General features: G+C 35.4%; 3 protein-coding genes across 10 annotated transcripts; 1 reads left to right on the plus strand and 2 right to left on the minus strand.

Annotated features, from left to right (window-relative positions):
• Positions 1 to 716: 716 nt before the first annotated feature.
• Positions 717 to 3,912, minus strand: LOC140807573 (zinc finger protein GAI-ASSOCIATED FACTOR 1-like). The gene is made up of 5 exons (XM_073164488.1): positions 3,598 to 3,912; positions 3,237 to 3,456; positions 2,754 to 3,150; positions 2,379 to 2,593; positions 717 to 1,816 (listed from the first exon to the last, which is right to left on the minus strand). Exons 2-5 carry the CDS (start codon positions 3,373 to 3,375, stop codon positions 984 to 986), a joined length of 1,584 nt encoding a protein of 527 aa, XP_073020589.1. The 5' UTR covers positions 3,376 to 3,456; positions 3,598 to 3,912; the 3' UTR covers positions 717 to 983.
• A 3,885-nt stretch (positions 3,913 to 7,797) lies between these two features.
• On the minus strand, positions 7,798 to 16,015 carry LOC140807053 (uncharacterized). 6 transcript variants are annotated; one of them, XM_073163711.1, is made up of 16 exons: positions 15,801 to 16,015; positions 14,257 to 14,468; positions 13,635 to 13,771; positions 13,441 to 13,554; positions 13,246 to 13,347; positions 12,982 to 13,090; positions 12,670 to 12,870; positions 12,117 to 12,285; positions 11,964 to 12,027; positions 11,776 to 11,869; positions 10,752 to 10,848; positions 9,549 to 9,642; positions 9,103 to 9,175; positions 8,519 to 8,692; positions 8,318 to 8,440; positions 7,798 to 8,109 (listed from the first exon to the last, which is right to left on the minus strand). In XM_073163711.1, exons 1-16 carry the CDS (start codon positions 15,811 to 15,813, stop codon positions 7,936 to 7,938), a joined length of 1,950 nt encoding a protein of 649 aa, XP_073019812.1. In that variant the 5' UTR covers positions 15,814 to 16,015; the 3' UTR covers positions 7,798 to 7,935. The 6 variants fall into 6 exon arrangements, with proteins under 6 accessions (XP_073019812.1, XP_073019815.1, XP_073019814.1 ...); XM_073163714.1 differs by having other exon boundaries at positions 11,964 to 12,045; positions 13,441 to 13,551; positions 13,635 to 13,758; positions 15,801 to 16,014; XM_073163713.1 differs by having other exon boundaries at positions 11,964 to 12,045; positions 13,635 to 13,758; positions 15,801 to 16,014.
• A 2,926-nt stretch (positions 16,016 to 18,941) lies between these two features.
• On the plus strand, positions 18,942 to 25,117 carry LOC140808431 (uncharacterized). 3 transcript variants are annotated; one of them, XM_073165566.1, is made up of 8 exons: positions 18,942 to 19,010; positions 19,133 to 19,285; positions 19,901 to 21,291; positions 21,373 to 21,451; positions 21,965 to 22,272; positions 23,614 to 23,712; positions 24,014 to 24,165; positions 24,952 to 25,117. In XM_073165566.1, the coding sequence occupies exons 3-8, from the start codon at positions 19,996 to 19,998 to the stop codon at positions 24,953 to 24,955; spliced, it is 1,938 nt and encodes a 645-aa protein (XP_073021667.1). In that variant the 5' UTR covers positions 18,942 to 19,010; positions 19,133 to 19,285; positions 19,901 to 19,995; the 3' UTR covers positions 24,956 to 25,117. The 3 variants fall into 3 exon arrangements, with proteins under 3 accessions (XP_073021667.1, XP_073021668.1, XP_073021669.1); XM_073165567.1 differs by lacking the exon at positions 24,952 to 25,117 and having other exon boundaries at positions 19,133 to 19,190; positions 24,014 to 24,334; XM_073165568.1 differs by lacking the exons at positions 18,942 to 19,010; positions 19,133 to 19,285; positions 24,952 to 25,117 and adding an exon at positions 19,553 to 19,787 and having other exon boundaries at positions 24,014 to 24,334.
• The last annotated feature ends 85 nt before the right edge of the window (positions 25,118 to 25,202 follow it).

Raw genomic sequence — 25,202 nt, forward strand, 5'->3', positions numbered from 1 at the left:
CAACCCGAGCTTCCAGATGAGTTCCCGAGTGATTGACTTTTTACCTGAGTTATCTTGATACTAGCACTGCACTCAAGTTCATAAGTATAGATACTCTATCTGTCAGAGTTATAGGGATTTGACGTGACAAAAAAGATATCAGAAAGTAAAGTATGAGTTATCACTTTGCTATAATTAGTAAGTGAACTTTGAAAACAAAATCACCAAGTTGACTTTCCTCCTATGACTAACAGTTTGCTTTTATGTTAGAGGATGTGATTCACATATATTTTAATACATATATTCACAATTTCGCTCATTTTCATCTACTGACTTAAGAATCAGAGTGTTTATGCCCGATATCTATCCGACACTCATTCACGAGTTCATTTACTTGTTTGCAGGATACGTTTGCAGCCATTACATACAGATATATCGTCGTCTCAAGATATATTTCCTTGCTTATTTACCTGCATAAAATTCTTATCTAATTCAGTAGATTGTCCCGATCCAAATTACCCAATTCAACCATATCGCATCAATAATAATAATCAATCGATCGAAAATAAGGGTGAAGTCCGAAAAATATACGTGAACGATGACCTCCAACTCCTTCGTTTACGATAGGCAAAAGTGCCGCCAAAGCATGCAAAACTTTTCCTTTCAGATGTTAAGGATGTTAACGAACGGAGGCATCATGTCACGTTTCTACATGGGAAAGAAAATAAATATGGTATATTACCAACAAAATCAAGGATCGATTAATAAAAAGAAACATTAAATGTAAAAAACATGCAAGAAAATTACAAGAGTTCCTATACAATCTTCCCACGTCAAACCCTACTCAAATTTTAAAAAAGATCAAGAAAATAAATATTGTCTCCTTTAATGAAAACGAGCATATATATATATAGCACTTTTTATATTAGCTAGATCTCACGAGACACACTCCATCCATCCCCATAAAATGAAGAGGGAATTTAAATCTTGGTTTTAACATGTCTTTAAAGCATTGAAGGCTTCCTATCAGACGGATAATCCCATGTATCCACGGTCGAACCTACTCCTGCAAACGAATTACTTGTTGTCATGTCGAGTCCATCTGTGATCGAGCTCAGAAAGGCAGAGAAACCGCCAGTCGAGGCTTCACCGGCCCCCATTCCTAGACCGAGGAAATCCAGGGTCGCGGGCCTGTTCCCAAACAGCGAAGAAGAGTTCATCATCAATTCATTGAAGCTCGCGGGTGAGCTACTTGAGGGAAGCCCAAGTTCAAGCCCGGATGCCACTGAGCTGTTTTCAAGCTTAACATGAGTAGTGTTGTTCCAATGTGATGGGGCTATAATGGAATTTCTCGAATCTTGCCGGTCCGGAGGAGGTGTTGTGGCTAATCCAAGCCCACGGAGAAATGAGGAGTTGGATGAAGTGGCGCCCATTTGAGCTGCTTTCTGTAGCAATGCAGTTGCGGATAAAGCCGGCTGTGGAGTAGGTGTGTAGTGCCGATGAGGGTGCTCCAATGCCGCAGGGTATAGAGATGATGATCCGCTCGACAGATATAAAGTCGAGGATAAAGAAAGTGACATAGGATCGATAACGGGTTGATCTTGTCCAGCCATTGTGCAAAGCATGGTGGAGTAAGATGCCACAGGTGGCTGAGCCGCCAAGTGGGAGAGTTCCGCAGAGGTCGCTACATTGAAAATACTAGCGAAAACTCCACCATTACCCGCAACGTTGCCGCTAGACGTGGAGGAATTGCTAGCGGTGACCGTGGCTACGTCTGCGAATGGTGCTGCTGCTCCTGGTGGTAGCTGCAATTGGGCTGTCTGATTTTCAGGTAACTCTGCGACAACAGGAGAAAGAACACAACATAAGCGAGAAAAGATTACACAATCAAGAAAAGGCGGGGATGAAAGTATAAAACTTTTTCCAAAAGTAAAGCCCTTGGGATACTGATCGTTCTCGATTACATGCAATAATTCGATATTAAAAACAGCCTTTTTCCAGAAAAAGCAGATGCAATGATGCACTTCGTTCCTAAGCAAAAAGAAATTAATTTCTACTTAGATTTTAAGTAGCAAGATTCATATAACAATTAATAAGCATATATATATATATATATAATATATATATTAAGGAGAAATTATGCGAATAGAAATTTATGATAATATAATACACGAGACACAAAAGAAAGACATGAAAAACCGGACAAAATTAAACTCCATGGAAAAAACCCCTTTTCCAGAAGAAGATAAAGGGAGGGGGAGGGAGCAAACAAAAGCAAGAAATTGACACTAAATCCTCGTTTTGGAATTTACAATGCAGCCAAATCATAGATCATCTTCTCGCTGTAACTTTAAAGTTCAGAGTCTGCATCAGTATAATTAGCAATAGCAAAATTCAACCTGAACTTTGAATGGATAGCACCGGCGACAAAACGCCAGTAGACGGAGTAAGAGGTGGTGGCGGCGGACTTGAAACCACTGCTGAAACTGACGGCGCAACAACTTGCAGCTTCGTCATATCTCCTCCAGAACTCGTAATTGCCAAAGACTGAGCCAACGCACTCTCCTGAGCCAATGCGTCGCAAAAAGCTCTATGCGTGATAAAACTATCCCTCCTATATATATATTTATACAACACAAAAAAAACATTCAATACGTGGAAAACAATCCCAATACAACCATAATTGGAGTAAAAACTTGACAAAAACTGACGGTATTGAAAGCGTAATCTCATACGTCAAGTGTCATTTTCCTGCCGAGAAATTGAAAATTCACCTCGAAAACAATGTGCCACAATCGCAGCGGTACTCTCTAGTGCCGCAAGTCTTCATGTGGGCTTTCCAATCGGACTGGACTGCATATTTCTTGGAGCACCGCTCGCACTTGAACTTTTTCTCGCCATGCTTACGGCAGAAGTGTTTCTTGATTCCAGTAAGATCACCTAAAGCCCTCGACGGATCATGGTGAATGCAAGTGGGCTCGGGGCATAGATAAACTCGCTTCCTGACTTCTTTGTTGGTTCTCTGCCGGAGTTTCCACGGCAAATTGTGGCCCCTTCGATGTAGCTGCAAGTTCTGGTCGCGTTGGAATCCTTTGTTGCAGATCTCGCACACGAATCTGTTCGTTGCCATCAGGGTTTTTGGTGATAGAGCAATCACTTCTGCATCTGGATCTGTAAAGAACAACAAAACATTCAACTCATTTTCATCCGGGTTTTTCAAGAAAAGCTGTGACGAAAAGGAATCGAGTTTCTTTTACCAGGCATTCCGGGAAGATTCCGCTTTTTCTTCACGGGCAAAGTTGGTTCTACGGACTGTTCGGATTTCACATGATTATCAGAAAGAAGAAAACTAGATTCTCCAGAAGCTTGCGACGCTGAATTCTCAATTTCCGCCATTATTTCTTGCGCAAAAATCAACAAACGTTGCAAAAGAGCTAAAGATAATTGAAGCACACGTACACCATAACTTCAAGGCAGCTGAAAACATATGGAAAATCAAACTCAATCACACTTATACTATCAAGCCCCCTTAGCAAAAAGCAATAAATTTGAGCAACGAAACCAAAAGGGAAAGAGGAAAAGAACAGTAAAATTTTACATTTCTGGGAAAATTATTACCTTTTCCAAAAAAGAAACCCAAGACTCCAAACTCCTAAGAAAATCTAATAAACATTAAAACCCCCTGAAAAACTCCAGCATAACTTTTTACAGAAGCAAGCAAAAATCGGAACGCTGTTTCAAATCAGCACCCACCACCTTCCACAAAACACCCCATGTTCATACACAACGGCGCTTTTTCAAGCCTACTATTATATACTATTGTGCTTTGTTTGTATATATAGAGAGAGCAAAAAACAAAAAGAGAGATTTGAACTGAATTATAAAATTCCAACTAGTTATTGGAATTTAAAATAATGCTTGCTCCTCTATGATTATACAACTTCTTTGGTTTTCTTAAGCGGCGGCAGTTAACCATGGTTGGATATCTAACCTTGGTTGGGTGTGTCCAAGCCGTGAATTTCAGCTTCTTCGGTTCGAAGATAACATTGATCGACATCCGACCGTACACGTGGCGACATCTGACATGGCTGGGACACTTGTCGGACGAACTCGCTACTGCTCTGTGCACTGTTTTGACGTTTAGTGATCCCTTGGGAATTTGAACCTTCAAATTTTTTATAAAGCTCGTGGTTTGTAAAGACGCTTTTAGCCTCCAATAATAAATTCACTTCAAATAATTGAGAAATTATTTCATTCAACACTGTTTATCATATGTTGTTGTCACTGTCTCTATATTTTCAAAATAATTTGTAAAATATGTTTCTTCATAAAATAAATATGTAGAAACAATATAATTTAATTTTTCAAAAATTAAGCTTCAAAATACACCTTTCCATGACTTTTCATATTTGGAGGTAAGAAATAAACCTCTCTGCACATTAAATTAATCATGCAATAAATTTAATTTGGAAAAAAAATGATTTCATAATTTCTAATGATATTCATCTCAATTATATTCGAAATGCACTGTAGTTATTATTACAAATGAGTATTTCTTTCGTGAAACGGTCTCACGAATCTTTATCTGTGAGACGGATCAACTCTACCGATATTTACAATAAAAATACACAAGTTTTTGCCATTACAAATTACATAACTTGCTATTCACTTAAATTTTTTAGTCCAATCAAATCAAAAAAAAATTAAATAAATAGAATTACAATTTATTGTCCCGAAATTTATCGATCCAAATACAATCAATTTTATCCATCAAACTCATTTTTTACGTACTACTCTTGTAAAATCTGGTTTTGACCTTCTAAAAATCTTGATATTTTGAAGAATAAAATCTTGAAATTTATTTGTATTAAAAATAATTTAAAAATAGACACCGTTAAATCACATTAATGCTAATAGGGTGTGAAAAGTGTGGATGGATACTGATGAAGATGAGTCAGTGCGGTCAAATGAGAAAATAAATTGGTTGTTGGGGGAGAATGGGATAATCCCAAATTGGTAAATCCCGTGACGGAATTTGGTACCAAACAAACCCACTGTTTAAACATTAAATACACTTTCGCCTATCTCGATACGTGACCCAATAATATGTATAGAATAAAATTATTTAAATTTCCAAAAAAAAAATGTAAAACATTAACAAATATTTAGCAAACACATGCACGATGGCATAACATGATGTATCTTATGACAATGGGACGAGACGAGACGGAAATGAGTTTGTTATCTTCATCTTCGTCTCTGAATTCTATCTCTACTCTCATATCCGTCCTGATTCTCGTTTTTTCGGATTCGGAGACGAGTATGATGATTCTCCGAGCTAAAACTTATTTTATCTATTATTATTAACGATAATATTAATATCAATACTAATAATAATAATATTTTAAAAAAATATTATTATTATTATATTATTAATACTCATAATATTATTTTCGAGTCGAATTCGTAGATAGGATAATATCCTCAATTCTAAAAAAACCTCGAATCCAAACTCGAAAAAATCAAAGATCCATAGCTTCGTCTCGAGTTTTACCTTCTGATGTCCTAATCATGAAGAAAATTATCATCCTATTCCTAGGACATCTCCGAGAGCATTAAGTTCCTTAAAGCAATTATTACTATTTATTCATGACTTAGTTTTCTATCGTACAGTAATAAAATATTTAAATATATTAATATTATACAATGATTGAGAATTTGAGTCTTCGATTTGAGCCAGGCAAGCTACAAAGTACCATTCCATCTCTAATTTAAATTAACGATGACTTGTTTTGTTTTAACTTGGGTGACTGCTTTGATTATTAAAGACCAACAAATTTGGCCATGTCTTAAAGCAAATCAAAGGAGACATTTGTATAGGTCTTAGAGTGGATTAGATTTGTTTTTAGATGAAATTGTTTAATTAACATGTGGCCACGAGTTCGTGCAAACGGGACATGCCCGGGATTTAGAGTTTTGGGGAGACGACGTAATTAAGACATTCTATTTGGGGAGTGGTGGGGAAATGTTTCTACGTAAAATAATATAATAAATACAAAATCAGACACCTGCGAGATCCTACTTTACTCTCTTTTATGTCAAGCAAATGAAAATAAATATAACTTCCCCTCATCAATTTCAAGCAATTTTCCGATCTCACTTCCCATGCATGATAGATGAGATCTTACTTATGTGAACATTACCCTCACTTTATTTCAACGGATAAGATCTTGCCACACATACAATTTCCAAAAAAAAGGTCTTATATATACATGGACAAATCTTGACCATCCATCCTATCATGGAAGCAATGCCCACATGAGTAAGATGAAATAAACCCCCATGCCTCCATTTCAATGTCCGCCTGATTGATTTTTCATAGAGACAAAATATCATTGTCGTGTATGCCGGAAACAAATAATCACTCATAAAACCCCATTTTCGGCTAAATAATCACGAGTTCAATTCCCACATTCTCTAAGTCAAATCTATCTTACAAAACTTGCCTGATGCAGTTTACCATGATTTGCACGCTACCACGTTAAACCCAAATTTACAAATCGTGCGCCCAAAGCATAGCATCTGCGGACCGCCACGATTTTGTTTTTTTAAAACCCAAAACTTTTAGGCACGACATCGCTCAACCTTGAGCTAAAACAATACGATATAATTGATGTCACACTACTAATTTGAATATTGTGACTCAATTAGCATTGATTACAGTCCAAAACCACACACAGCATAAAAATAGATGTACCCCACTCTCTTCTATCTACATAATCAAGGGCATGGTGGGGGAAAAAATGAAACTCCCTAGAGGAAAAAGAAGTCTGATTGCAAAGAGCACACAGCTGTAAGATCAAAACATTGTCAATAAAGAGATCGTAATAAGTGAAAGACATGAGAGGGGCAATCATCACCATTTTGATCATCTTTTTTGTTGCTTTTTGCTGTCCCTTTTTCCCTTATTCTAATAAGCTCCAATTGTCTGTTGAATTTTTAGGGAATATAAATATTTTCTCAGCACCACCTTTCTAAAGCTCCATCATAAAAAAGGGCAATGGGCAAAGTACAAATACAGTGGAACGAACAGATGAACGAGAATCGAAAATTTATCAAAGTTCAAAATATAATTTTTATATATAAAAAAAAAAAATCAGTTCTCTCAGATTTTAGTGAATAAAGTCTAGATTTTTACACCACAACTTAAAATATTTCTATTCATAATTAATCATTAAATCCACCCGTCACCTACATTGGATCATGATAACAATTAGTAGGGCGTGTGAGTAGATTGTGGGGGCATATGTGAAAGATGACTACACAACTCCCTTTGGTCAATGACTCAACTCAATTTTACATAATTATGCATACGACAACTTTCTAGGAAAACTACTTGTCCTTGCCTCCTAAAAATAAATTCAAGATCGCCAGTAGAATCATAATAATTTTAGAAATCTAGTTCTTTTGCATGGTCGAGATTTCAATGAATACAAATTATTAAATCAAAAGAAAAAGAAATAGACAAGTCAACCCATAAGATAAGCATGTCCACAATATGATCAAAACAAATAATCCTAGTTTAACAATTACCTTTAGATGTGCTCAGAAGTGATCTCAACCGCTCGATGTGTGGTTAGGCCAAAGTTGGATAAAACAAAATGGAGAATATTTCGCCCCATATTTGGATAGTGCCTATAATTCTAGTCATATCGAAACTATGGTAGTATGGTGTAACTTAACATAATTTTATCAAAAGATGAAAAATATAAATGCAAACAAAATGGAGTTTTCCTTCAAAAAAAAAAATCCACGAGAAAACATAAATAACGATGTATATAATCTCCCAACAAAACACAAAAGTTTAAGATTTTGGTATTTCCACGTAAACAGACACTAGAACAAGGTAATGTCTTTAAACTGGAAAATCCTTGTACAAGAGCGGATGCAAACAAATCAAAACTCACTTTCAGTTTGGCAAGTCCGGAAAACTTCAGCCCGCATAATATCTATTGGCATGTGGTCATGAGTGTACCTCTCAGGGCCTAGGTACATTCCTGTCCTTTCCAAAAGATGAAGTCCTTCTTCCCTACCAAATCTTGAGGAGTAGTATTTCAGGTACTCGATGTCCTAGAACATCAAGTTACAGATAGAGGTAATCAGAGACCGGGTTAAACAAATCATGCTGTTGTTCACAAGCTTCGATGTCATGATAACGATCGTGTCATAGCAACATAAAGGGGTATCCGTTTCTTTAAAAAGAATCCCATCAACAAAATTAGTAAAAAAAAACTAAATAAATCGCAAACATTTGCAAATTCAAACACTAAAAAAGTACCTGTAAGCCACTTAAGAGCCGCTCTAGTCGTAGTGAAGCAACAGGTTCCGGTGAAGATGAGAACACCTGACCAGGGTAATACAAAACCCCGTCACCAGGAGGGAGGCCACGCCTAAACCGAATCTGGAAAGAATAAGCGTATGCGTCAAAGATGCCAATACATATCGATCAACATAATGTCGTCTAGGTAGATCCAATAACCTCAGCACTAGGAACTGTTGCCTTCTCATAGCAATTGGCACCCCAATACAGAAAGCCAGTTCCACCTTCTTTCCATACACGCCACATTACTGCACGATGTTGTGTGCCTCGCATCCCTAAATGCCAATTTGGATGAGGATCTGATGGTCCCATGCACACATAAGTCCACCACTCCTGAATGATAAACATAAATGATGAGCAAATGGCGATTAGAAGATGAGCAAATGGCGATTTGACGAGAACAAGTTCAACAGTCCGAGAACCCAAATGTACTGGTTCAATTCATAAATCTTACAGACTAATCAGGAGTAAATATTTCGCGAGAATCCATCATTTGTAAACATGACTATTCTGCCGTAGCATATCAACATGCTAGAGGAGCAGTACATATCATTAGAAGTCCCATCTGTCAGTAAAATTTAGCTCCAGATATGTGCTAATAGCATCGATAGCAAGAATGAACTAGCCTTGCTCATTCCTTGCAACATTCCAATCACATTGTATTTTAGATGGTTAATTCTATTGTAAACCGATGTTATCATTTCTCTGTGCCCTTTTCCATTCCAAAAGGCAGGATACATTACCTCACCGTTTTCAGGTTGAATTTCCGCAATAATATCCTTCGCCAGATCTTCACGGTTGCCAATCACCCATTCACTGTTAGGGAAAGATTGATGATTCTGAGAAATCTTTACCATCAAAGGAAAGCTACATTTATAATTGACCAATGACACAATTAAACCAGTAATCTCAAATTCAATTCTACCAAGCACATGCATGGCAACCTCCATCGCTAAAAGCAACAATAAGGACAGGATAAATAATCAAGAGATTGGAGACTATATATATTTACAATGATTGCCCTGGATCAAGATTGCCAGAGTTCAAGATTGCCAGGAACTTTGGCGCTGAAGACTAAGTAGGGGAAAAATCCAACTTCAGATGCATGTCGGGGTTCAAGAAATGGAATATGTGCACTTGATAACTAAAATATATTGAAAACCATGAAGATATGGGTGAAAATAGAAACCTTGTGCAATAGATTTGAGTGTGAGGGCGAAGAAACTCGGGAACTTTAACAAAAGCTTCAAAGTTATTGGAAGCCAGGGGTGCATCACTTGGGCCTGCAATAAGATCAAACTCATCTGAGAAGATCTCTGGTAAAAATGACTTGACTATCATACAGAGAGCCTCTCTGACAGTAGCATGTGTAATAGAAATGGCTAGATTGACCAGCCAGTGGAGCAGCTGCAGCTTTCTAGCTTTATTATTTTTATATACTTGCATGGCTCAAAGTCTGTTTGCAATTCAATAACAAAGTTACATCCCTCATCCCACCACCATCATTTAATGTCTTAGTTTAGTATGCAAAAAATGTCTAAGTAGCAGTGATCATAGAAAAAAACTGAAATATAACCTATGTCTAGTCAATGTAACTGTAAACAAGCAAAAAATCTCTCCAGTCAGTCCCCTTGTTCAAAATCAGCCTTCCATATCCACATAGCTGCTTGAGATATACAACAATCTACCTTCCAGCAAGAATCACATCTTATTGTGAACACCTTGCTACAGCAGGCAATTGTTTGAGCTGCGAACATCAGATAGGTGGCAGTCCAAAGTCCAGAGACAATGCAAAGTTTATGGGTAAATATCAAATGTGTTCAATAATGGTCACAAGTCCATATTTAAATAAAGTACAACATAGTGGCGACAAATTTATCGTACTCAAAAGATGTCAACATTGTATTCAACAACGTGATCCATTTAAAGTAGGGTACTAATACTTGGATAAAACAGGTAGGGTGCACATCAAACTGTACCCAGCACAATAACAAAAACAAGTCGTCCAGGCATTAAATAAATGATTTGGAAATAACACGCAATCTCGAATCAATTTTTGGTAGCAATAACATCAGCGAATGTGCTTTCCCTTGTAACCAATGCCATACCAAAGATAATTTCAGCAGCAAGTACATAGCAAACAGGTTTCTGAAAGGAAACAAGTTTTCAGCCATTTTTTGTCACTTAAAGCTGCAGCTTATTTGTTGTTTTAACTTGGTTTAAGAGTAGAATGGATAAGCCATATCAGTTTTCCTACACTAGATATATATATATATATATATATATATATATATATATATATATCAACCAGATCTACATCTAGTTCAATAAAAGGAAAAAATGAGAACCTAAATAGTCTTACAATTTGTGAAGCGTAAGGGAAACTGCTCACCACAATAATAGGTAGTCATAATACGGGCATCAGGTGCATAAGCATGAATCTCACTCGCCATGTCACGAATAGCATTGTAATGTTCAAGGTTTAGTGGCTGTACGTCATAGAATGCCAGTTCACAAAGAAGCAACAGAAACAAGTTAGAAAGAAAATCGTAATTCCAATGTGGCTTCGTTAACCAAACATATATTCAACTGATGCTAAAATTTGGCACATGCAATCATGTAACAATATGTACAAAACGTGAGATTTTCAATCAATAGAAAAAAGTGGTTAGACCTTCAGTTTTTTTTTATAACATTCAGTAGGAAGTAGAAAAAGAATAAGCAGATTGGACAAAGAAACTCTAGCATTCCCAAGTGATACCGAATTGTGTTCATACTTGACGAGTAACAATTTTTTTGGAAGAAAAAAAAGGTCTACAGAAATCTAAAGTTCGGTTTATAAATATTATCATCTAATTGCATAACAAGTCAATTATCTCATACTTTGGTATAGCAACTCAATAACAGCAAAATTAACAGTTTTTCCAGCTGCTATTTCATGATATAATTCAACACCCATACACTTCGAATATTGCTTCTGGGGAGGGATATAATTTTGTTTTTTAAGTTACACATCAGCACCCCTTTGTGAGAGGTGTATAATTTAAAATAACTAACTGTTGACTCTTACTTTGGCCCCTCGGAAACAAAATGATCACACTGTTGACATATTTCATGACAGATTTTTCAAATATATTTTCCACAGATTCTTCAAGCTTTTTAACTCAGGTCCATAACTTCCAATATTCAATGTTATTTTTTCTTCCCCCTATTCCTTTATTTACCCATGGAAGCGTCTGATGTAACTCAAACACGAGTCATAAAAGAAAACAAAACCAAATGTGGTTAAATTGGTCACCACTTTTCATTTCCTTGTCATTCAAAAAATCACTTTAAGAAATGCAGGAAATGACATAACGAGCCAATCCAGAATATGTAGGACATGATATGAGCGGCTAAAAATTTCATGTGCATACCTCATCCCACAAGTAAAAATAAGCTTTTCTCCAATGATTCTTTGTTCTCAAAATCTCGACTTCTCTTTGCAGAAAATCCTTTGCTGTATCGCCACTAACGCACATTAAGAGGCAAATATAAAAAAATCAAAATAAGAAAGAGAATTATTGATAAAATTAAAAGGGGTTTGGGGAAATTGCATGTATACCATGAGACTACTGGCCTACATGGCACAGCGTATGCTGCAAGCCTTGGATCACCAAAATACTCATCTGATTTGGGATGATCAGCTGCAAAGCACATAAATGGATTATCTCTGTTAAGTGGTCTAGGTTAAGTGAATACTGCCATACTGCATTACCAGGCCAGGGACAGCTGTAAGTCAGTACTCGCATGCCTTCTCCCCACCTGCAGAAATACGGGCTGATTTTATACTGAAGCAGCCACTTGAAGTGTTGATCCAGTGCCTCGTACCACTGGCTGCTTCCATGTTCAACACCAAAACGGTCCTCAATCACTGTATCAGATATCTGTGTATAGTTAAGCAGATTCGAGCTCGGGGAGATTATATTTCATTTAGATGAAAGGTTTATTCAGTACCAATTTACCAAAGATATCAAAATATTTAATTGCTGTGAAATTGCTTGCATCAATTTACCGAAAAGCCCAATATGCTATGAGTACCATTTTTTTTCTGAATAGCATCTGTAAAGTAGCATTCTAGAGTAGTTAACATAGAAAATCTAAACTACAAGATAAAGCATCATCATTTACGAGAGTTGTGCAAAAAAGATGAAGGAAACAATGGAAAGGAAAAAGGTTAGCTATAAATGAAATGGAGGACCCAAAACTATAGGAACATAATAGCAACAGGGAAACATGGATAATAAAATAAAATAAAAAAAGCAGGATACTCCAATAACAGCTGGAAGAGAAGGTGTCACAGGAAGAATGAAATCCCACACTGTCAGACTTAGCTTCACCCGGATTGAAAGATTTGAAATGGCATCCTCATCCATCATGTCTACTGACCCGTTATCTGAATAAAAATCAGAAAATGATGGGGATAAAAGCAGTTTTTTCAAAGACGATGATGCAGAATTCACTCGTTCTACCTGGTAGTTAAGGTATAGAACAATAAAAAGAATTAGAAGCTAATGTCAGTAACCACAGGAATCCTCAAATAAAAAGAAGATGAGATTCTATCAAAATAATAATTGACCCACCACTTCATCCAGTGGTTTTCCATCAATTGGCTCCATGACATCAAGACAATTCCTTAATTCTCTGTACATTTGATGTCTCTCATCTTTACCCAGGCATTGTGCAGTAGATCTTAATAAACCAGAATGAGAAATGCATATTAAAAAAATACCCTAATTAGTCATTTTATGCTGATATGTTGTTAACATCAAATTTTGATGAGGCAACAATGGTATGTCTAATTCCAATGCATCATATTTAACTGAAGAAAGAGTAAAGACAATCACTCTGTGTCAACTCTGTTAGCTGTAATTATTAATTCTCCTTCATATTGACCTGGGGGCTGTGCAGTCGGTACATCAATTGAAACCCATATTGCAGTTGTTTCTCTGCAAAGCAATAAGCATTATGCAACACGTAAGCTAAATGTTGAGTCTTAATGTTAAGCAGTGACTGTTTTATGATTAAAAGGATGCCAGTACCCAGGAAACAGGGTCAGCTGGAACACAGGCACTTCAAGGGGGACAAGAGCATCTGGAACACCTAAAATGGGCACAACACGCCTTACTGTTATTGACTCACCAGCTACTAACCTGCTAACAGGTGAAAAAAGGTCATCAGGTTTAATTTCATCACACACCATGAGTTTATGAAATTTTATATTGAAGAGCCAAACCTATCACCAAATGTGGAACGCAGATCACTACATTGCATCTGCACAGTTCCAGCAAAACTGGATCCAGCCCATGAAACTTTTGGGCGTAAAGCTATTTGAACACTTTCCCTCTCATTTCTCGCTGCTAAAAGAGATATCTTCGAGGTAAACCATGTCAGATAGAAGGCACTACTGTCGCAAAATCATTCTATAGCATCTAATGAATCCATCCTTGAAATGCCAACAGTGGCAAGTAAGATATGATCATGATTAAGTAGCAATAACATAAAAAGATTTTCACCTCGACTAAGTTCTTCACAAGGTACTAGAACACATGAACAGCCACTCAAATAAAGTTGGCAATCACCAAGGGAATGCACATCCTCATAAATGCATGCATATATCTTACATGAAAATCAGGTAAACAGACCATAATAGTAATGACATTTTGGAAATTATATATGATCATTGAGGCATTATCAATCTGACGCATAACTTAGGTAAGCATTTCACATATCATAATGGATATATCATTCAACATTAACATAAAAAAGGGAAACTCTCAGACTTTATGAGTATAACATGGAAACAAGACCAACTGCTATATGTATATCATCAGAAAATATAGTTCATCAACACTTACAGGCTCTAAGGTTCGAGGCATGTCTTGTGGCCCAACGTTTGCTGAGCTTGGTATGCACCATACATGCACTAATTCTGAAGAATGAATTTTCAGTGGATCGATTAATCCCGTTGGTAAACTTGGAGTCTGTGTGCCACTTTCACCCCATCCATATGCCGTCCCACCTCCTGCAACACCTTCAACAGGTGGCACCATCATCTCCTTATGGCTCCCTGTAAAAGAACAGCCCTAATATATGTTCAGTGTCATCCTAAAAAGTACTCGGCAGCAGCAAAATTAGTCCGGAGATACGGTGGAAGTGACTACAATGCAGGAAAGACAAAATCATGGAGCAGTTCAGATCTTCAAATATGTTCGTTTATCTCTGCTAACACAAGTAGATAGATCTACACCCTTATTTCATGTAAGCAAAAAAATCAGAAGGTTCATTAATTTATTGTAATTTTACAGCTTCTGCCTATGAATTCCTAATCTTTGCTGGTACGCTAGGCGGCATGTGATTTCTTTTCTGCTCGAGTGCAATCACCACCGACATGAACTAAATTAAAACTTGTATTATTTCATACTTTAAATAGTATGTTATACATTAAGTCACATTTTATCAGTACATAATAAACAAAGTACATGGGAGGTATCTGTTCATTACATCCTAAAATCATATTGCATTAAAAACATGTAATCAGATGCTTTCTTTGAAACAGAAAATTATCTGAAAATGCATTGATAATCATGGAACTGGATTTTGTAAAGCCTCGTTACTGTAGAAAATTATTGATGACAAGTGTATCGATAATAAATTATTATTACTACACATATTTGAGTTTTGAAACTAGACACATAATGTGAAAACAAAAATAAAATAAGGTAAATTTCTAAACCAACAACAAAGACTTATATAACCAGTATACCAACTCCGTTAGTTTTTTGGGTTTGATCCAGATGAAAAAGGAGAATTGGTTATAAAATTTAAAGTTTACAGAGTTTAATGGTAATAGTAAGCACAGAGTTGCAGGATTTAAAGAACTATATAAATATAAAGCTAAACATTTGTTCATCCAAGTGAAAATAAGTGTAGACCGGGGGCAGGAAAAATAACTTTGACTCCTATCTCCATCTTAATGCGTCAAACTTTGTTACTCCAGATATATTCCTCTCAATAACTAAACTCGACGAGAACTTCAAAATCACCCCGGAGCCAAAATAATGCTTAGCATAAGCAACCGAAAGAAACTATTGAAAGTGAAATATTTGACTTCCCGCTTTAAAATAGGAATCTTAACTCTTCAGAAACAGCAAAAAATCACTTTTTCCACAGAATAGTTTCTTATTCCTTCCTCCTTGGATTTTCCCCACAACAAAGATAAATCGGTATTGATAAAACCACATAAAAACAGACCAAAAAGAAATGGCAGCAAGATTAAATGAGGAAATAATCAATATCTCCTCTGCACTCTAAAAAACAGTAGAATGATTGAATCAAAATAACATAGATTTGACAGATTTTACAAATTACTGAAAGAAAACAGTAACAGATAAGCACAAACCGGAGTTCTCCATTGGTGTTTGTTCCACACGGTGATCGATAATTCACTGGATTAACAACTTTCTTCGATCTCAAAATGGATGTTTATTTTCAGATAATTGGGAGCAAATTCGACTCGTAATCTGGAATTTGTCGATTTAATTACCGACCCATGTTAAAGGTCAGGGGAAATTGATACTGGCGCTCCCATTTTTCTATTGGAAATCCCACGTAATTCAATTTATCATTTAATTTGTTCTTTCTTTCATCTTCTATTTGTTCGATTGTTTTTGTACTTGTTCCATTCCATATTCTCAATTTTTCTACGGGAAATTGGACTTTAGTATTCAGCCGATTTTGTATGTGTTCAATCATTGAGAACTTTTTTAGTAACATATTTCCACATGAAATATATCACATTTTGTATGACATAGTATCACTAGTTTTGTGGCTATAGAGTAAACCCAAACAAATGTTTTATTAAAAAAATTTCACCAACTTCCCCATTTTTCTATCAATATATAAATTACATATTTATATAATTTTATACAATATAACCACGAATTTTGATATGGATATATAATTTCTCATTTTTTTAATATATATTATATACAGTTGCTTGCTTATTAACTTGGTTATTGTTTCGCACGATTATTATTATTATTTTTATTACTAGAATTTAATGTTTCTTGTGGACTAATGAGAAAATGAATTTTTTTTATAAAATATAAAATAAAAGTTATTAACTTTTAAAATTGAAATATTAGGAAAATAAATAAATGTGGTATATATATTTGGATGATATTATTATTAATTTCTTTAAAATGGTACAATTCATAGGTATATAATTAAATTCATCAACATTGAATTTTATTCTTTTGTATGGACAATCGAGATTGCCAATGTTAAAATTTAAATTTTTTTATTCCAAATATATAAAGTTATTGTCTTGCTGTACTGTAGAGATTCGAATAACCATGCTACCCCAGCCCAGACGGCAGACAGGCACTGCTCCAAACTCCAGCACCATCAAAAAATTATAAAATAATTATATAATAATAATTATTATTTTTTGAACAATACTAAAATAAGAAACACCATGTTTAAGAAAATAAAAGTACAAATTAAGGTGCCAGGGTTACTTAAATTATAATTTTTAAAAAATCAAGGTGTCGTTGTTAGCTAGGAATGCGGTTAAGAATTGTCGGTTCAAAAATCTCGATCATTAACGTAACCTTATTTGATGTTTTCCTTACAGTTCATTAACCATCCGTTACGATTATATAGAGCCGAACTTTTTATGAGGTCAACCAAGCAGTTGCCTCAAGACCGGCCCAATAAAGAGCCTAAACCTTGATTTTTGTTCTCATTCTACAAAGAAGTTTACGATCTCCCAGCCTGAAGATAAATAATTTTCTTCATAATTATGCTTTCTTTTCATTTTAAATCTTCTCTGTAAATACACATTATATTATATTTGTAGATTAATCAATCAAGATTAATCTATCAAATTATCCTAACCGAAAATGAAATTTACTTGTGATATGAGCACTCTAATATGCTTAAGATCATGTTAATTAAATATATAACTAAAGTACACATAACATGATTTAAATTCTTTAATGAATTATAATTGAATTATGAATTTTATATAAATTTATGTGCGAATTGTGTAATTAACAAGTGGATAGTCTAAAAAAATAAAATAAATTATGAATAGAACTTGAATATGTGGACTGTTGAAAGATTGAATTCATTGTTTTTTGGGATTTATTTGTCCTTTGATTTTTTAGTTTGTTATTTCGACTCAAAGAATTATTTGATTTTGTAGTTTCTACAATTATATAGACTAAAAATGTAGTTTCTACAATAATTATCTTCGATCAGCAATGTCGTAAGATAAACTAAATTGACTAACTATGTTGTCGATTGAGAATGAAATTGTCTGATAATTGAATTACGCATATTTGATAAATATTTTCGCCTCTAAAAAGCTAGATGAGTAGTACTTATGTAGTTATTTAAAAAATTTATTGAGTTGTTATTGATTTAATATATTGGTTTTGATATATTTATGTATTTATTAGTATATTTGTTATTTACAAATTGAATTTTATATTTATTACTGCAACAAGAGGGCTCATTTTTTAATTTTCGTTTCAGGCATCATTCAACACAAATGCGACTATGTGATTATAGTCAGGGACCATTCGTTTTAAAAAAATAGATATTATTGAAAAAAATAGAGAAAAAGTATATATTTTTATCTATTGATGCATGCATATAAATTTAGTTTTTTCGCTGAATTAAATTTTTGAAAATTTTAGATATTATATTAAAATTTTAAACTATAAGAATGATTTTGTATAATCATTTTTTATGTTATATATGATATGATCATTTAAAATTCAAATGCATAGATAAAAATAATTTTTTTTTATTAAAATACATATCATGACACCGAATTTAGTTTTTTTTTTTTTTTTCGAGAGAAAGAGAAACTCAACCATAACAACTAACGAATACTTAATTTTCTACGAACTCATACTCTCATCGTCTATTTGTCAATGATATCTTGTAAATCTGCTAGAGGGTCGAGATATATCTATATCCTCGATCATACTGCAGTGATTCAGTAGCCAAATAAATATGTCGTCATGTTGTGCTCTCAATATATATGTCTCACTCTTACTTATCGATATTTAGTTAGAAGATTTATGCACAATGAAATCAAATTAAGTGCTGATGAACAAGACATTTTTTTTTATGCAACAACTTCACGACCGATACTGAATCAATTTCAAACATAATCTTCTATTGCTCTCAGTTTAGTTCAATTCTCTTGCGAACAATCCATAGCTCAGCCTCTTCGATCGAACAACATCCAAAGTTAAACATGATACATGTGATCCAATGTCCAGACTCATCACGCGGTAATCCACCTACATCTGCCATTGGACCATCCTGTTTGCAACATCCATCCACGTGGATCTGGTCTCGACTTCGGTTTGGGCCAATAAAATAAACCGGGTAGGTTCATGTCTACCCTCTAGGGCTAGCAACCCGGCCGCTTAAAATTAATAAAATTTAATAAAAAAATAATTAAAAAATGAAACGTGTTCCCGCCAAACGCTGGCGCGAGATAACATACCAACTACTAAATCCCACAGTCGCTATAATCCATTTCGTTTTTCTCCCTACAAGCGGCTGATTTTTGAGGTTTCGAAGAAAGGTGAGACCTCTTTGTTTTGGATTTTTGAGGTTTTGCGTTCAAGTTTGTTTGTACTTTTTGAACTTTCGCGAATCGAATCTTGGCTGCTGATTTCGTTTCAATTATTTTTATGTCTTTTGCAGATAAGGCGCATCCAAAACGAGAGATCTATCTACATGGCTAGGAGGAGGACGCTGGGCGGTGCTTGAATGCAAAGATTATATACGCTTATACAGCGCTAGCTAAAATCTACAGAAAAATAGCTGCTTCGATGTTCCCATTTCTGATAGTGTCTAGTAATGTCAGCAATCGAGCTTGAATAATTTTTGTTTAAAAAAAATTTGTTTGTCAGTTACTGAATTTGGGTCATTTGATGTTGACTGATGACCTAAATCTGAAAAACGTCTACAATATTTTGATTGCGACGGAACATCATTCCTCGGGCTGTGTAAATAAAAATATGCCTGTTGTTTTCACTTATCGAAAATTTTCTTTCGGGGTTAGCTTATTAGAGTTTGAATTATGAATTACGAAGGATTGATGAAATGAACCATGGTTTGAGAGTTTATGTGTTGAATGTTTAATTTGTAGAGTCAAAACTCCTGATTAGGGTTGTGATCCATCAGTTTTGAGTTTCAACTGCTGGTGACTTTTCTTCGAGCGGTTTGTTATTTTGATTGGTTATATCTCAAGTGTTATTGTGGTTTTTGGTCGGAAGCATGCTTTAAGAAGCTTTTATTGTAGCACTTCATTAGTTCTAAAGTACACATGCCAAGATGTATAAGGACTCTGTCGGAAGTATGTGCTTGCTTCAAATTTGTTTTGTTGATATTATGGTTTTTTTGATATGGAAAAAATTTCGTTGCTTATTTTCATACAAAAGCTTAACTTTGATTTTTCCTTGTGATCAGATTCGTCACCCCGTTCTTGGAAATTGATTGCTGGTCCATCATATTTGTTCTGATTCTATATGTTCACTAGGTAGCCAAATAGTCTTGCTGCAACAATGGATTCAGGTCATGAGCATTTTATCCATACTACTAGGTGTGGCGTGGAAATAAAAGTTTGCAATATAGATTCCCATAGAAGGCCAGCTCTTGCATTCAAGAGTCTAAATGAAGTATATGGAAGTGAAGAGGCCAAAAGACTCAGACGACATTTTATAATTGATTCACTATATACGGGTAAAGATTCAGAGCTCGACTCTGACCAAGCGGAAAGTAGAATGTCATGTTTGTCGAAGGCTGAGAGAAAATTACGTGAAATAAAACCTAGAACTGACAACTTTACTCCATGTTCCCATAATGATATGGGAAGTGATTTGAATGATGACACCACATTGGAACAGCTTAAACAAAGATCCAAAGAGAAGAGAAAGAAATCTAGTTGCATTGGTCTGCATTCAGTCAAAGCTGATGAAGACGAAAAGAAACTGCAAGATGAATCTGACCTTGATGAGCCCCTTATTAGATTGAAATTAAAGCTCCCAAAGAACTCAAATGCCAAAAGAAAATGCGTGAATGGGAGTTTTGTTATGTCTTCAACCTTTGCCTTTTCTGTAAAATCAGAACAGAATCTAGTTTCTGAAGACTCCCTTCTGGTTGGACATGAGACAGCTCCAGTTATTCATGTTAAATCCGAGGCTCCAGAAGCCGAACAATTAGGATGCCAAAGCACTTTTCCAGTCCATTTATCCGTTGACTATAATAAAGGATCAAATTATTGCGGTGTAGCACCAAACAAATTTTTGGAGGTTGTTCAAAGTGAAAATAGAGAACCATTGTTGCCTGTGAAAGAATTCCAAGTTTGCCTCACTAATGAGATCTCATACGACCATTTGGAGGATATTGAGCCTACATGTATGGTTTTTCCACTGGATAGTGTGGGCGTCAAGGGAGAAAATCTAGATTTGAGTTGTCCAGAGTTTCTAGTTTTGCCTCCAACATTCAAGAGACAAAACGAGGTTGAAAGGGCACTTTCTTGTAGAAATGAACCTTCCGAGTGTTGGAATTCGGTCATGCTTTGTCAATCCAGCATGGAAGAGACATCATACCCGAGCAACAGTTCTGGAATTCAAGTTTCTGATGCCGCTGCTGATAATAATGTTGGTGGCATGGGACTTAATCATGAAATAAATTTTAACCTCTCAGAGGAGAAAGATGAGCTGGACTTTCCAGAAAAACAATATGATTATCTGAAAAAACAGGAATCATCTCCAGAAAACAAAGCTTATGGTGGTTCTCATGTGCACTCAACTCCAGACCAACATCAGCATCCTGAAAGGCTCCTCTCAACACGGAAGGTTAAATATAGTTTTCTGCATGAGATTTTTGGTTGAAATACTCGGTGGAACCATTTTAAATTTCATGATTTAAATGTTCAGGCTATCTCTCCATCTACTCAAGAGAAATTGTGCTCGGCGATGGAATCAGTTGAACTCTGCAATGATGTTACAAAATGCAGTAAGTCAAATGCACAATTAACGTGATGATGTATACTTGGTAATATATTGGCATAGGGTTGAGGAACTCTGTTTTATTGAGTGGCTTTCGTCAAGATATAGCCACTTCGGAAGACTTGAATGTGAAGCAAATTTTTGCACGACACTTCATTTTTTCAGGGCTTGAAATGATGATGTGGAGTATCTTGCGTCTTTTTTCTATTAAATGCTATTGGGGAAAAGGATCTATATACTCTGCAAAGATAAATATGTGATGTTTGGTGGGCTTGTTTTCAGAATAAAGATGCACACAACACATTTCATATTACAGTAATTTTTTTCTCCATCTCAACATTTTTCACTAAAGGAAATTTTAACTTTCATAATAATGGCACCTTTTAGTTGTCTTAAAAATGTAGTATGGTGATTTACACATTAACATGTGGAAATTTTTCACTGTCTACATTCTCTTTAACGAGGAAGAAGTCTTCATCCCTAGATATCCAACATTTTAATTTTTATGTTATTCGCACAGACCTTGGGAAACTTAGCCGAAGAAAAGCTGTTACAAATCCCAGACAAATCACGCAGAGACCAAAGAAAACCCAACGCAATGATGAGAGTTCTCGTATTTCACGCAGCCTACCTAACCTTAGTACTGGATGTTCATCCATCAAATACTGTTCTGAAAGTGCTATTGTATTCTCACAGCGGCAGATGCATGACATTGAGTCACTTGCCGTGAAGCTGATGAGTGAGTTGAAGTCCATGAAGGACATCATGGAACAAAAATTACTATTTGAATTATGTCGCAATTCTTCCTTGAAGAATGATGCAGATGAGGTATGCATGCTGCATTTGTAGGTTCTTAAGAATGTAGTCCTCTTTGTTACGTCACTGAACTTCTGTTTTTAGCAACTTCCATTTCTGTGGTGATTCCAAATTCACATTTCAGTTATGCCCATTAGTTTTTATCACATGCTCAAGTTCTAGGAAATTTTTTGATGTAGAACAATATGTTATTTATAATGATGTCTAACTTTACTCAAAATTAGGAACTCGAGTTTCTTAAAATCACGCGTCTTTTTGGAAATTTTGAATGGATATTACTAATACGAAATTACGTATAGATTAGCATTTAATGTGTCGAATGGATGTTGAAGACCTTTCCACCATATGTTGTGTGTACGGAAGAGATGGAACCTTCATAATACTTTCCTTGTAGTTTAATCTTCTGAATACGGTTTCAATCTTCAAATGGATTCGGTTCATGAGTGAAGATCGACTTTGTCATTGATCACTTGTCATCCAGCATCCTTGAGTTGAACAAGTCACTCCTTCCAGTTAATCTCTCTTCTTGTATATGTTTATTCATGTGACAATAATGAACATATACAACAAACTTAAAGCCGGAGAACACCCGGATCTACATGGAAGATTTTGATGTGTAAAAAACAATGGCAGAGAAGAGAATAATTTATATCAAATATCTAATGCTAGAGTAGAGTGACGGCTCGGTCGACAACACCATGCAGAACTGCAATTCAAATCCTTGAACCTAAAATGCACCATTCAGACCTCTAAAAAATCTCATAACTAAAATTGTATCACATGTGTCGTACCTCTAACTTTTTGGACAGATTCATCAGAATTCAGGTCACAAACTCTATGAATTAAAAGTAGGGTTGCTAGACTTCTGGCGATCAAATTCTATATTTCACTTGTTCCTTTGAGCCCATGTAAAAGATACAAATATTTCTCGAAAAAAACTGTTTTTCCCTTCAACCTTGTTGAACCTTGATCTGTCTCATTATACACAATAAATGGTAACTTATGTCTCAATCTCTCTTCTCTGTTGTATTCTTCTTCTGAGCTAATGTCTTGGAGATAATTGATTGACATGAGCATTACTCAAAATTCCTGAATATTAATGTATCCAGGGTATTGGCCACGGGTTCAATATAGTAATTTAAGTCCTTAAATCAAATCAATGAACTGTTCTTCATTTTCAATCTTCTTTCGGACAAATGCGATATGAAAAATATTTCGTGAACTAGCCCGAACACAATAACTTTTGGATGATATACACTTATTAGATTTCTGAAAATGCAAATGTATCACTTGCATGGAGCAGATACACTGCCCTAGTTTTAACTTGGTCATGTTCTCTTTCTTGGTTGGCAGGTTAAACTAGCCATTGATAATGCTACAAAAACTGAAGAGGCAGCGACAAAGTGGCTAAATATGATGTCGAGGGACTGCAACCGCTTTTGTAAAATAATGGTTTGTACTCTCTGCCATAAGTTTTTTGTTCGTACCTCCAATTCAAGTTGGAAATTCACTTTATGAATTGGGAACGGTTTTAGGCGATCTGAAGCATTTAGCCTAAAACGAAACTGCTGCAAATTCAGTTGGGTCAAATTTGAAATTTTTAAAAGGTTATTTAAAAAAAAGTAAATAGGAGCATGTACGTGTGCAAAAGAAGCCAGTATTTTGCTTTTAGTAATCAAAGATGCGGTATTTATACTCTTGCATTCAGACATCTCCCGAGTCCTGACTTAATAACATTTACTCTTTCTTGTAGAAACTGGCTCCAAACAACGTAGATGCTTACAAATATGCTGCCCCCAGGGAGGGGAAAAAGATCAGGTTTGCTGATGAAACTGGTGGAGAACTATGTCATGTCAAATTTTTTGAGGGTACAGCGGTGTCTTCTGTTTCTGATTGTATCGAACAGTAAGGCCGTTCATTTTAATCTAATGTTGTATCAATTTGTATGAATGCTTAATCATTTGTGCATCTGATGCTCTTGAGATTTAGATCTGATAAATTATCTCTTGTGAATTTGTATTGTATGTTGAAGAGTGCCATCTCCGGTGGCCATTATTCTAGGATATTTATTAATTTTTTCAAAAAATTCGTAATTCTAGAGTTTTTGTGTATCCATTCATTTATTATAAATCATGGTTGAAAGATGAAGTTTTGGGTGATCAATTCCCCTCTAATCCATATTTCCTAAAGAGTTTATGTGTTGTTATGTAACCCTTTCCCCCGACCACGGTCATTGCACTTACATATTATGACTTCTTACATCCTAGAAATTCCACACTAGTTCCATGATCAGCCATACACTTCCTTCCAAATCTCTGTAAACGCCTCTATAATTTCATGATGTAGTCTTGAATTGAGAGAAAGGAAGCTCATCAATATCTCTTCTAATTCTTCGGGGTCGAAAATTCTGTTTATCCAGAATCATTTCCTGCATTGATGTTTTGAAATCCTCAAAGGGATCAACTGACCTCTTCACCACTACAAAACTCTTATTTTCTTTTCCAGCGGTCATGTCCAGAACCATCCTCCGTGAAGTCTTATTCTTTTCCTTCGACTCACCTATGGGCACTGTCATTTCATCATCTTTCCATTCTTTTGAACCAAAGCGCTTAAATATTCGTGCTCTTACACTTTTCTTGACTATTTGCTTCTTTCTTCGATTGAGGGGTCCTCAATAATAGTTTATTGCAGATGAATCATAATCATGGGATGAGTTGGAGCTGGGAGGAGGAGAAAATAGGCCGTCTTTCTCATTGCTATTTACTGATGTAGTAGTTGTATTGATGCTAGCTATTGATTTCTTTTTCTTTGTCTTTTATTTTCTCTTTTCAATCCTGGAAGCTGCATTAGGACAAGCGCTTTCTTCAGAGTCACTTGAAATAGGAGAGTTGTACATTTTCTCCTTACCTTCTCTTCTTGTCTTGGAAAATATCTGTAATGAA

This window comes from Primulina eburnea, chromosome 12 (genome assembly GCF_022965805.1).
Source record: "Primulina eburnea isolate SZY01 chromosome 12, ASM2296580v1, whole genome shotgun sequence".
In the NCBI taxonomy this organism is placed as follows: Eukaryota; Viridiplantae; Streptophyta; class Magnoliopsida; order Lamiales; family Gesneriaceae; genus Primulina; species Primulina eburnea.